The sequence below is a fragment of the Vombatus ursinus genome, unplaced genomic scaffold (genome assembly GCF_900497805.2).
Source record: "Vombatus ursinus unplaced genomic scaffold, bare-nosed wombat genome assembly UNPS02014810.1, whole genome shotgun sequence".
NCBI lineage: Eukaryota > Metazoa > Chordata > Mammalia > Diprotodontia > Vombatidae > Vombatus > Vombatus ursinus.
Genome location: NW_020954588.1, coordinates 3,391,888 through 3,404,896, shown reverse-complemented (window position 1 = coordinate 3,404,896; position 13,009 = coordinate 3,391,888). Strand labels below are relative to the sequence as shown.

The 13,009-nt window shown below is 39.1% G+C and overlaps 1 protein-coding gene across 6 annotated transcripts in view; it reads right to left on the bottom strand.

Moving 5' to 3' along the window:
• COL4A3 (collagen type IV alpha 3 chain) overlaps window positions 1-13,009 on the bottom strand; it is a 170,113-nt gene that overhangs the window by 31,368 nt on the left and 125,736 nt on the right. For all 6 annotated transcript variants that reach the window (XR_003570342.1, XM_027875985.1, XM_027875986.1 and 3 more), the window contains 5 exons: window positions 10,251-10,349; window positions 9,092-9,181; window positions 8,595-8,734; window positions 6,082-6,208; window positions 373-453 (listed from right to left, as the gene is read on the bottom strand). Coding sequence is in view for 5 of the 6 variants with exons in the window: in XM_027875985.1 (XP_027731786.1) it covers window positions 373-453; window positions 6,082-6,208; window positions 8,595-8,734; window positions 9,092-9,181; window positions 10,251-10,349 (537 nt within the window). In the remaining variant the exon portion in view is untranslated. The remainder of the gene's footprint in view (window positions 1-372; window positions 454-6,081; window positions 6,209-8,594; window positions 8,735-9,091; window positions 9,182-10,250; window positions 10,350-13,009) is intronic.

The window sequence follows — 13,009 nt, the reverse complement described above, 5'->3', positions numbered from 1 at the left end:
GCCTCAAAAAAAAGACATTATTCAGAATCATAAATGTTAATTCTGTATTAAATGTAATTGCTATAAATAAGTAAATATTCCCATTAAGATCTTCATGTTGAAAATTCTGAACTGATGGAGATTTCATTTAGATGTGTGTACAGAGTACAGTTTAATACATTTTTTTTCTAAATGTTATACTGAATAATGGGTACTACTCTCCAAAATTCTGAGCCAGAGATGGATGAGTAATTAAGGGAACAGCCATAATTAGATGTACAGAGATTCTGACTTTAGAAAAAAAAAGATCACATTTGTACTAAAAATCTTCTACGTTATGTCATCTTATGGTTGAGTTCTAAGGGTACATTACAGAGAAAATAAAAATGAAACCTGGAGGTCCTTTCATTCCTGGAGTACCAGGGAAACCTTTGCATCCTTTAAATCCCAAATCACCAGCAGGTCCAGGCTGTCCTGTAAACAGAATAGTAAAGATTTAACAAAATATTACAGCTATTTTATTTGAGGTCAAAACAACAGATGACCTCCACACGCTCTTTGCTCCATCTCGCCACCCACCCACCCAATTACCCATGGTAAGATGCTGTAACTGGCAGTCGATTCTTGTTTAATACTCAGGTTGTACCAATATGCAGAGCAAAGTCACTTTTGAAAGATTTGGCCCTGAAATTTTTTCCAAGCCGCTAATAACCCACAGCTAATTGATTTATTAATAGCAAGAAGACGATCTCTTAAGTCAGAGGCGTCAAACATGCACCACAGCACTCCTCAGTGGGGCCCCGACCAGATTAAAATGAAACTGGGAAATGTTTAACAAAATAAATAAAAATGCAACAGAACAGACAATGTTAGATTTTAATGTGCAGCCCACAGGGATGCTTATGTATCCCTCTTTGTGTTTGGGTTTGAGACCACTTTAGATAATCCTTGAATTTATACTTTTACGTAATTTTGTTGGTACCCTCAGTATTTGGTATTAAACCATGAAAGGAGTCCTGACATCAGTTTTAGTAAGGAAAGTACTGAACTTTTCAGATTTTGGTAAAAAGAATATATTACCATTAAAAATTTACCTGGAAAATCCATCCCATAGGTTGGTACTGATAGTTTGGGCTCTCCGTTTTAGACCCAGAGGGGGTCTCGGAGGCCACCTAGTGCAAACTCATTTTACGGACGAGGAACATAAGCCTAGAGAAGTTAGGCGATGTGCTCAACGTCACATGTGGAGTGTCACGGGGGGAATTTGAACTCAGGTCTTCTGACCCCAGAGCCACCGCTCTTTCTGCTGTGCCATGCTATGTCCCTTACTTGCTTTTTATAAGCATTAGAACAAAGTCAGAATTTGAAATTGCAATTCTGTGCAGCAAGAAACAAAGCTAAGTGTTAAACCTGAAACTTTAAACGCACACAGAGTTAGAGGAGTTATACCATAGGCAGCTGTCCCTGGTGCCTCTATATTGACTCAGTTTGGGCCGCGATGGTGCCTGCCCCTGCTAGGAGAGGGATTACGTGTGTCAGTGATTGGGGTCAATCAACAGGCTACGAAAGGGAGAATCTGCCTGGAAGGGCCAGGTTGTGATCTGAGCTAAAATCCAGGAATGTCAGCAGGATGCCGTGAGGAGGTGATCCCAAGGGTTCACCGTGCTGAATAAATCCAAAAGGAGAGGCATTACTTATAAAACATTAGTCCCAAAGTGGGACTGGTGAGAAAATTCAGCACAGGCCAGCCAAGGAAAATGCCACAGAAGCAGCAGCATTAGACGGGGCTCACTGAGACAGTATCTATTACAGGAGAGACAGCATCCTTTTATAAGCAACATGCCTGTCATTCCTTCTGGGCCTGTATTTTAAGGAGAGCTCCATGCCTCACCCTCCTGGCTCTGCTTCTGACTTTCCAGACTGACACCAAGCCCCCGGGCAGGCACTTTCCTTCCTCCTCTGACCCTCTCCCCGCTTCTCAGCTTCCTTTTGTGTGTTGACTCTCTCCCTTAGAATGTCAGCTCCTTGAGAGCAGAGGCTGTCTTTCCTTTGGCTTGTAGTTATATTCCCAGCACTTAGTACACTGCCTGCCACAAAATAAGGGCTTCATCAATGTTTGTTGCTTGCCTATTGCCTGTTCCCTGCCTGAACGACAAGGATTCTATCCGTGTAGTTTGGGCTTGAGGTAGACCCATTTTATGTGGTCATATGGACATAGGTCGGGTGCTTAGTAAGAAGAGTTATCTTAACTTGCAAATTACGAGCCCTGTTGCTCCCTCTGCCAGTTTCTGAGAAGGTCTAGGTATCTAGACTTCAGGAACAGTCAGGCCTGAGTCCCTACATCCAAAGGCTTCCCAGGGGTGCAATGGTTGTCAGTATCTCATGTCACTTGAGGGGAAGTCTTTAATTTTTATTTTTTCATGCTTAAAAGTACATTTATTATTTATTTTTAACATTAATTTTTTAAAATTTTGAGTTTCTAATTCTCTTCCTCCCTCCTGCCCCTCCCCCACCCATTGAGAAGGCAAGCAATGTGGTATCAATTATACCACATTATATATACATAATATATTATATTAAATATTATATGTATCATAATATACGTATAGTGTGAAATCATGCAAAACGTATTTCCATATTAGCTATATTGCAAAAAAGAAAAGCAAGAAAATAAATAAAGAGAAAAATATGCCGCACTCAGATTTCATCAGTTCTTTCCCTAGAGGTGGATAGCATTTTTCATCATGAGGCCTTCAGAATTGTTTTAGATCATTGTATGAGAGTAGCTAAGTCTTTCACAGTTGATCATCAGTAACAATATTGCTGTCACTGTGTACAATGTTCTTCCGATTCTGCTCACTTCACTTTGCATCAGTTCATATAAGTCTTCCCAGGTTTTTTTGAAACCATCTAAGGATGGTCCTTTAAAGGTTGTCATCTACCTCTATCCTCTATCCCTCTCTGTACAATTCAATAACTAATACAAACAGCTCAGGTTTGTGGTCAATTTTTAGAAACAAATTAAATTTAAAAACAATTAGAAAAACAAAACAAATTACCATTTAAATGAATAAGTATTTTTTTCTAAAGCTCAGTTCTGATCTGAACTTTAGTGATTCTCTGTTACACGTAGGATCAAGTAGAAAGTCCGCAGTCCTTTCATGCTTTTACAATCCAGCCTCTTCCTGTTTTTTCCAGTCTTCTAACGAATTACTCCCCTCTATATATTCTGTGGTCCAGGCATATTAACTTGATTTTTATGGTCCAGGCATAATAACTTAATTTTTGCTCCTCATACATGACCCAGCATTTCCTGTCTACATGTATTTGCACCAGCTGCCCCCATGCCTAGAATGTTCTTAATTCCACCTCTTAGGATACCTGGCTTACTTCAATGCTCAGCTCAAATGTCATCTTCTACAGACTTTTCCCCATGCAGTACCCACCAAGGTGACTCAAAGCACATAGACAATACTTTAATAAATGCTTGTTAACTGATGAACATAAAAATTAAATGAAGAATCAAAACTCTTAGTGTCTGTTGGAGCAGCCAGGAAAGGATAGTAGAAAAAGAGGAAGTGAAGAAATGATGTTACCCAACTTGGCTTCTCCTTGGAGGGAGAACAGAAGGGAGACTGGGTCTCTGTTTCTGCTCTTTTTGACTTGTGCCTGGCTAAGCAACCTCAGACATCCGGTCTGGCCCACAATCCAAACACCCTGATTGTCACCTGATGTTGGCCACAGTTCTGGGCCAACAGTTCCCATGTTGGCAAGACACGTGCTGCCTTTTCTGGAGCCACCCATGTTGTCTTTTCTGGCGGACACTTGCAACATGACTTCTTTTCTTTCTTCCCAAAATTGCACCCTAGGTCAAGGGCAAGACTGCTGGAACTTGGGTAGTGCTGGGTAAATCCAGTCAGGCCCCCTGGATCATAGCATTTTTGCTGATTGTCCCCCATGCCTATAATTCTCTCCTTCCTTACCTCCTCCTCCTGGCTACCCTAGTTTCCTTCAAGTCGCAGATAAAATATTATCTACAAGAAGCCTTTCCCAGTCCACCATAATCCTAGTGACTTCCCTCTGTTGATTATCTCCAGTGTGTCCTGTAAATACTTATTTGTACATAGTCACATACTGTCTCCCTGTTAGACTGTGAGCTTCTGGAAAGCAAGGACTGTCTTTTGTCTTTCTTTGTATTCTCAGCACTTAACACAGAGCCTGGCACATAGCAGGTGCTTAATAAATGCTTATTAACAGACTGGTATAATACAGTTGTTGCTGTAATGCAGCAATTGGGACTTGAAACTCTTTAATTAGATTAGACAGGTGTTCAAGAGAGTTCTGTCTTGGAGCCAAGAAATCTTGGGTTCAAATCCTACCTTGGGTACTTATTAGCTGTGTGACTTTGGCAAAGCACCCAACTTTTCTGTGCCTCATCCTCATTCATAAAATGAAAGGGCTGGACTTCATGGCTTCCAATGTCTCTTCTAGTTTTTGTTTGTTTTTTTGAGGCAATCAGGATTAAGTGACTTGTCCAGAGTCACACAGCCAGTAAGCGAGTGAGGCTGGAACTGAACTCAGGTCCTCCCAACTCCAGGGCTAGCACGCTATCTACTATGTCACCCACCTGCCCCGTTCTAGTTTTTAAATCAGTCATTCTATGGAAATAGACTCTACCCTTGACAGAGTTGCAAGTGGTGGCTTATCGTGTTGGTGGCAACAACAACAATAATAAAGTTAACATTTTTACATAATTCTTTTAGGTCTGCAAAATGCATAAAACGTGTTGCCTCATTTGACCCTCACAACAACCTTTTGAGGTAGATGCTATTATTATCACCATCATATGTATGAGGAAACTGAAGCAAACAGAGGGGAAGGGATTAGCCCAGGACCAATATAGCTAGTAACTGTCTAAGGCAGAATTCAAACTCAGGTCTTCTTGACTCCAAGTCCAGCGCTCCATCCCTTATTAACATAAGGGCTGCTTAGGAGTAAAGGCAACTAGCAAACTTGGAGGTAGAGAACATACTGTCGACGAGAGGACTTGTTCCTAGCCTTGATCCAAATGGGTGCACAAAACGTTGGTGTAAAAGAAGTAATTCACTGTGTTGTTAAATGGATCCAGAGTAGGAGATAGGAAACAAGGGTAAAAGCAGTGGTCCAGAGCTTGAGAGGGAATCTGCTTGGAATAGGTCCCCAAAGTACCAAGCAAGGGCATGGTGTCAGGGGTCAGGGAATGGCGTAGGAATTCAGTGAATGAAAGTTTGTCTCACGGGCACTCTTCCTTTCTTCCTTTCATTCTTCCTTCCTTTCTTCCTTTCCTTCTTTCCCTCTTTCTTCCTTTCCTTCTTTCTTCCTTTCTTCCTTTCCTTCTTTCTTCCTTGCTTCCTTTCTTGCTTCCTTGCTTCCTTGCTTTCTTTCTTCCTTCCTTTCCTTCTCTTTCTTTCTTTCTTTCTTTCTTTCTTTCTTTCTTTCTTTCTTTCTATCTTTCTTTTTTCAGTGAGACAATTGAGGTTAAGTGACTTGCCCAGGATCACATAGCTAGCAAGTGTCAAGTGTCTGGTCTGAGACTAGATTTGAACTCGGGTCCTCCTGACTCCAGGGCCGGTGTTCTATCCACTGCGCCGCGCTTTCTACCTGTTACACAGCACCTCAGCCTCTCCCTGCTCCATGTGCATTTCCACTGGTGTTGCTGTGATCCCAGATGCCACTTTGGAAGTCCTATACACATTACTGGCCAATTGCTGTGATAACACTTTTCCTGGATATTTATTTTCTTCTTCAGTATCTTAAAGCTTGATGATTTTATTCAAATTCAACTCATTTCAATAAAAAAAAAGCATTTATTAAGTGCTTCCTATGTGTCAGGTACTGTTATAAGAATCAGGGACAGAAAGACAAAAATGAACGAAACGAACACGACTTGTAAGGTGCTTAAGAGAAAGAGAATCCAATTTTAGGTCCTGATTTTAGAGGGAAGAATGTAATTGGTTCACTCTTTATTGAGGATGCAGCTTTCTGAAAATCATCAAAAGATAAATGGATAGGACTGTGTGAAATGCTAATAAATGTCATTTCTTGTTAAGCCGCAGTTCTTACCTGGAGGACCACGGTTTCCAGAACTTCCCTGGTTTCCTTCAGTTCCAGCAGGTCCTCCGGGGCCTGGTGGGCCTGCTGAGCCTCTTCTTCCTTTCTTACCTAAGGAACCTGGGGGTCCTGGTTCTCCCTAAAAGTCAAATTGTTAAATTTTTATTTAAGTAGGGCAAACAGTCAGAATTAAATTTAAATACTATTTAAACTATGTTGAAAATGTTTCTTTAAATTAATAGGTGGACCTGAGTGCTTCTTTAATAGATCAGGTCTAGATATTCCAAATAGTAGCTATACAGGATTCAGCTAAGCAAATATATTTAATGTTTTAACATTTCCGTGGTACTTTAACTCTGGGAAAAAAGCTTACTGTATTGTATCAATCTTATCATTTCCTCATTTTCAGCCCATAAATCATTATAAATCAGTGAATGCTTTCTAGTCCTAAGAAATATGCTTTTGTTTTCCATGTTTATGTTGCTTTAAGATTCTATTTTCTATCCAGATGAGGACAAGAGTAAGGATGTAATTCAGTTATATGGAACTTGTAGCTTCATCGATGCTGCTGAATTGTCATGTCATGATGATACTGCATTTTTTTTAGTCCTAACTGTAATTTTATCAGGATGGAAATTTCCTCACCCCTGTACTTGGGCAGGTTGTGACCTGTGCTTCTTGGTGGCTTCCTGTTATTTCTAGGGTCAAATGCCAGCTCCTCTGTGTTGCATTAAAGCCCATCACCCTTTGGTTCCAGCCTATCTTTCTAGAATTATCATACATGGCTCCCCTTCATGCATTCATTCCCTTGGCCTTTTCTCTCACCCTTCCATGGGCATTACATCTCCTGTCTCCATGCATTGGCCCAAGCTGTCTGCCCCTGGAATGTACTCTCCCATCTCTACCTCATAGACTCCCTAGTTTCCTTCCTAACTCAGTTCATGTACCACCTTTTTCATGAAGCTTTTCTTCATCACCTAGCTAATACCTCCCCCAAATATCTATTTTGTGCATGTTCTCTCCCCCAATAGAATGTGAGCAGCTCGAGGGCATAGACTTCCATTTTTGTCTCTTTATCACCAGCATCTAACACAATGACCAACAGATAATAAGTTATTATTAATTAATTATTAATTATCAATTATTGATTGATCTATTTCACAGAGAAAGTACCCACATCATTGATCACAGACATTTTGAAATGTTGAAGGAATCTGGAGTTTTAATACTGTTTCTTTAAAAATAAACCATTCTGTAAATAACCTAAAATAACTGAGAAACTAAAGAAGGCTATTAATGTCATATTATTGTACAAAGTAAGTAAAATAGCCTATGTCTCTGAGAAGATATGGATGCTCTTCTCTGACCCACTCTTCTCCTGAAATACTATGTGTAAAAACATTGGGACTCTGATTCATGAAGGGTAGACCAACAGTGAAGAGACCGACAGTGATTCTAATGTTCCAGGAAAGAAATGACATGAAATGTAGAGTAGTAGAAAAACCCCTAGGCTTGGAGTTCAGAATATCTCAGTTTGAGGCTTCTGCCAGTTGGACAAGTAAATCATTTTTCCTTCCCTGGCCTCAGTTTACTCATCTGTAAAATGAAAGGGTTGACTTCTGAGGCCCCCTCCAGTTCTAGATCTATGATCCTATTTACTATGCTAGTACGCCCTGCCCCCCAATCTTCCTTATTATTCCTTCTAAGTTTGCTGTTGTGGCATTTCAGAAATTAAAAACTGAGGAGGGCTAGGAAACATCTAGATAGAAAATGGTGTCATAATGAAAGAGAAGCTACAGTGAAAATGAGGTGGCAGACAAATCACTTTGCAAACTTTAGTTTGTTATTAGTTATTAGTTAGTTATTAGTATTCAAATTCCACAAGGCTACTAAAATGTAAATTAAGGTGTATGTATGTGCATAAGAAGGGAGGCACTGGGGGTGTGTGTGATGGAATATATTTTCCAGAGCTTTGAAGCCTAGGAAGAATACTGGCATCAGGGAGGAAAGTTTTGAGATCCGCTTTGAAAGATGAGTTATAAAGAAGAGCAAAAGCACTAAAAGTCCCAATTTGACTAAGACAGATTCATGTTCCTACCTTAGGAGTTTTGTTTCTATCTAATCTGATGGTTGTTTTGGAGTTGCCTAAATTTAGCTATTTTAATAAACTTTTATTTTAAAGTAATAGGCAATTAGGCGTGTAATTCCGTGCTAACTTTGTAGAAGAGATTCACCAACTACAAAATGAATGTCATAAAGAATCACAGTGGTGTGACAGCTACTGCAGACAGCCTTATTTGTGGAGCTAGAACCAAAACCTCATTAAAAACCTCATTAACTACCAAATTAAGAAACCACAATGTCTCCCTTGGCTAAGCAGGCATTTATTCTTTTTCATCTGAATAAGACACTGGAAACACTGGAAAAGATGTACTACTCATTTCAGCTTCAACTGCCCAGGTTGAAATGCGACATTATTTAATCGGCCAGTATTAAAAACATATAAACCATCACCAGGTCCGTACCGTTGGCCCTGGAGGTCCTGGCTGTGCATCCTTTGTGTAGCCTGGTTCTCCTTTTTCTCCCTTCATGCCCTGAATTCCAGGGAGGCCCGGTCGGCCAGTTACACCTGGGTGGCCTGCAGTTCCTTTTTTCCCCTTTGGGCCTTAAGCAAAGAAACAAATTTCAGAATGTATCCATGAACAATGGACTATTTACTGACTCCATTCCAGACCTGGGAATAGCTATTCATCGCCAAAGGTTTTAATGCTCCTGAATTCTGGAACTAATTTATTAGTCATGAAAGCATTGTAGTAATACAATGAATACTGCCTAGAATTAATAAATATTTAATTATCCATCCTTTAATGATTTTTGTTTTGAGGTATACTTGTATTGTTGTCTCTTTGACTGAAGATGTTGTTAGTTTCAAGATGACTTTCAGATGAAATGAGATGCAATATTTCTGACCCATCATGACTTTGAGGGAATAAGGGACTCATCACATGGATTTATGACTCACCTGGCATTCCCATGTGCCCCATGCTTCCAGGTCCTCCAGGTAGTCCTGGTTCTCCAGGGTGACCCATGGTGCCAGGGTCTCCTCTGAGTCCTTAATTGAGAGTAAATATTCATTCTCTACAAAATTCACATCAATGTCTAGCTTAGAGTAGCCATGCCAACCAGGGTAGATAGGAAATAACTGTGATCCAGAGGCCTGTTCCTCTACTGCCTCGTCTTTCTCAGTGACCAAAAAAAGAATAGCTCTGGGACCAATACTAACAGGAATCGAAGACTTTCTGCCATCATGTACATTTGCCACCATGATTTGTCATTCCTTTTTATGTTTTCAAGATCAAAATAATCCTAGAGTTTTGTCATATGGCAGTTATCATAGCAAATAGAGTCCATATGACTATTTATTTTACAGGAAGTAGGAAGCTAACTTAACTTTTGTAAAACTTATTGTGTCTGCTTAAATATTTATTTTTTTAAAGAAAAGATAAATCTGATAAAATCTGAAATACCACTTAGTATTTCTTGGGGGGAAGGGGGTGAATAATTATATGATAAATATTAAATTTGTAACACATTTCAGTCATTTTAAACTAGAAAATTTGAGTAAGTAAAGCAGGTCTTTCTGAAAGTTTAAAACTATAGTATTTTCTATCAAAATTCAAAATTTGCTATAAACATTTTAGGCGAAAATCATAGAGCATTTCAAAATGTCTTCCTGTGAGGTTAGTTTAGAATCTGACTTACTGAAGTACTGAATCTCTTCCCTTTCACTTTCAACAATAGCATCTTTTGGATCAGATCTCATCAAAACAACTCTTGAGGAAGTTGAAGTCTCTAAGGTAAGAGTCCCTAACTGATTTTGTGTGTGTGTGTGTGTGTGTGTGTTGTGGTCTCTTTTGCCAGTCTTGTGAAACCTATGGATCCCTTCTCAGAATAATTTTTTTAAATGCATAAAATACAATACGTAGGATTGCAAAGGCATTGAAATACAATTATCAAAATATTTTGTCAGAAAAGTTCACAAACACCAGTTAAGAAGCCTTGCTGTTACAGAAGTTGTTTACACCAGAATGGTCGAACAGACTTTGGTACCAGGTTTAAGTCCTGTGTCCCTAAAACTACTTTTAACTCTAAAATACAGTGTTTCTGTGACTCTAATATACCTGGTAGCCCTGGTCTTCCAGGTATTCCATCATGACCTTGTAGTCCTGGTAGACCCGGAGTACCTCTCTCTCCTTTCTGGCCAAGGCCTCCCAAAGGTCCTAGGGTAAAAACATGGGGTATTAGAAAATGCACGACAAGGTTTCTTCAGGTTCACAGCCATTCTGTTTTAAATCAGTGTAACAGCTTTGCTGATTACTAAGTGTGTCCGTGACTGAGTCACCCAAGCTCTCTTATCTTTACCTGCATCCTGTCTCTGTATTTAAGTTTAACCAACATAATTGAATTAGCCTTACATAGTGGACTCTCCATCTTCATGTGCCACAGTGACCCTGAGATTGGAAGCCTTAAAATTGAGATCCATAAATGTTCATGATTCTGACCCGATAAACCTTAGAACAGAAGGGGTAGCAGATACATTCATTTTTTTTCTACCAAGAAACTGGCTGCCATTTTATATTTACTTTTACTTTTCTTTTTTTCACTTAGTTGTGCCCTTTCCATCAGCTGTTCTGATTTTCTGTCCCATGACCCTTTTCCTCTTCTCATTTCTGCCTTCCTTTCCTAATTTTACATACACTTCATTCCTCCTGTTTCTTCTTCTCTGTTCTTCATCACAAAGGTTATCAGAACTAATGTGAACATGTTCTCATCCAGTATTACCAGCTAGATTGTAAGTCCTCAGAGTTAGGTCAGGGTTTTATATTTCTTCATGGCTCGCATAATGCCTAGCACATAGTATTTGCAGAATAAATGTTGCATGATTAGAAAACAAATGAAATCTCCAAAAAATCATATTTAAAAATAAATAATACTGTAAAACCACACCAAACAGAAACATTAATTGATATGCATATGCATGTGGTCATTTTTATGTTATAAGTCTCAAGGAATCTATAGTACATAGAAATTCTAGACTTTTAAAAATCTATTAAACTGGCATATTCTCATTTCTTCAAGGTTCAAGTTTAAAGAGATTTCAGAGAAATAACTAATATATTTATATATTAAAATTCTGGCAGAATTATGCCTAAATGAATGTTAACCTTCACAGATTGGGGCAGATTCTACTTAAGCAAGTATTTGGATATAGGAATGAAAAATATTTTGAATCCTTTATTTAGAACTGGCAAGGTATCTTAGAGATTTTCTAGCTCACAAAACTTTATAGATGAGAAAATAGTCATATTTTAAATGACCAACTAATTTAATGGGAGAATTGGGACTAAAATTTGATTGTAGACCAGAATTTTTTCCATGGTCCCTTGTTGCCTCTCATATGGGCATTGCCTCAGTCAAACTCAGACCTGGGAAAGACCTTAACTTAAAAGGCCAAGGTCTCCCACTGCATCCGGGGCCATCTCCAGTCGTCCTGAACTGTATCTGGCCACTGGACTCGGATGGCTCTGGAGAAGAAAGTGAGGCTGGTGACCTTGTATAGCCCTTTCTCACTGCAATCCACCTGTATCGCCTACCTGATGTCATTGTCCTTTTTGAGAATGAAGGGCAAACAACAACAGAGAAGAATATATATATATACACATATACATATATACACACATATACATATATATACATATATATACACACATATACATATACGCACATATACATATACACACATATACATATATATACACACATATATGTAAATATGTGTGTGTGTGTATATAGTGTATATGCAGTAGAGCTGGACAAAGCAATGAACGAAGCATTATTGTCCTCAGTCTCTGCCAGATAGCCATCATATACAGAAAAAATGCAGAGCAGATTTGCTAATAGTAATAATAACTGATGTTTTTATAAAAGTGAGATTTGATTAAACCAATTACCCCACCTCACTTAAAGTAACTACATTAATCATGCGAGGACACCTTTATAGAATCTATCAATGAAAAGCATTGGACTAAATGCAAAAAGTCCTTAATCATTTTGGGGGGTAAGAAAACCATTGGATGACAAGGAACTAGGACAAGGACAGAAAGGGGAGGAGAAAAACTTCTATCTCCTCCCCAAACCCTTTACTCTAGAGGATGACCTTGTAAATTTTGAAAGGTCAGGAGATATTAGACTTATCTTAGGTGTCCCAGAAGTGTTTCCTGAATAACTACTGATATGTCTGTATTGGGATCTGAGGGTAAACTAGAAACAGTGAGGAAAGGCAGATCCAGGCCTCTACTAGGAACCCAACAGAGAGCCTAAGGGGATCCTTATGAGGGTCCTCATGCCCAGAAGATGAGAAAAGGACATCCAGCAACCACAAATTCTGTCATCTTTTTGTCCCACATGCTCACTAAGCTTGAGTCCACTTTCCTCTGGCCTCGGTAGTACAAGTAGGATAGATTTGGAGGGTGTTTTTATCAATTCATTTCTAAGAGCAAATTAATGCTGGTTGCCTAATTGATATATTGATAATCAGTGGGCGAAGTGTATCGATAGGCACACATGAATTTTAGTGCTAGAAAAATTCCCCAACCTCTCAGGATTACCCCCTCAAACCCTTAGACACTCTGGGGACCCAAACTGCCAGTCCTGGTGGGGTTGGGAGAGTAGGTCCCAGACCTGTATTCTATTTCTATAGCACTTTTTATAAAGCATTTTACAAATGTAATAGTATTCTATTGTGTTGACAAATGTAATATTGTTCTATTGTGTTTATAAATATAATAGTGTTCTCCCTTGAACTTCCTATATGCAGGGGGGAATTCTAATCTTTCTCCCTTCTTTTATTCCCCCTCCTGACCATTTCACTCCCATAGTC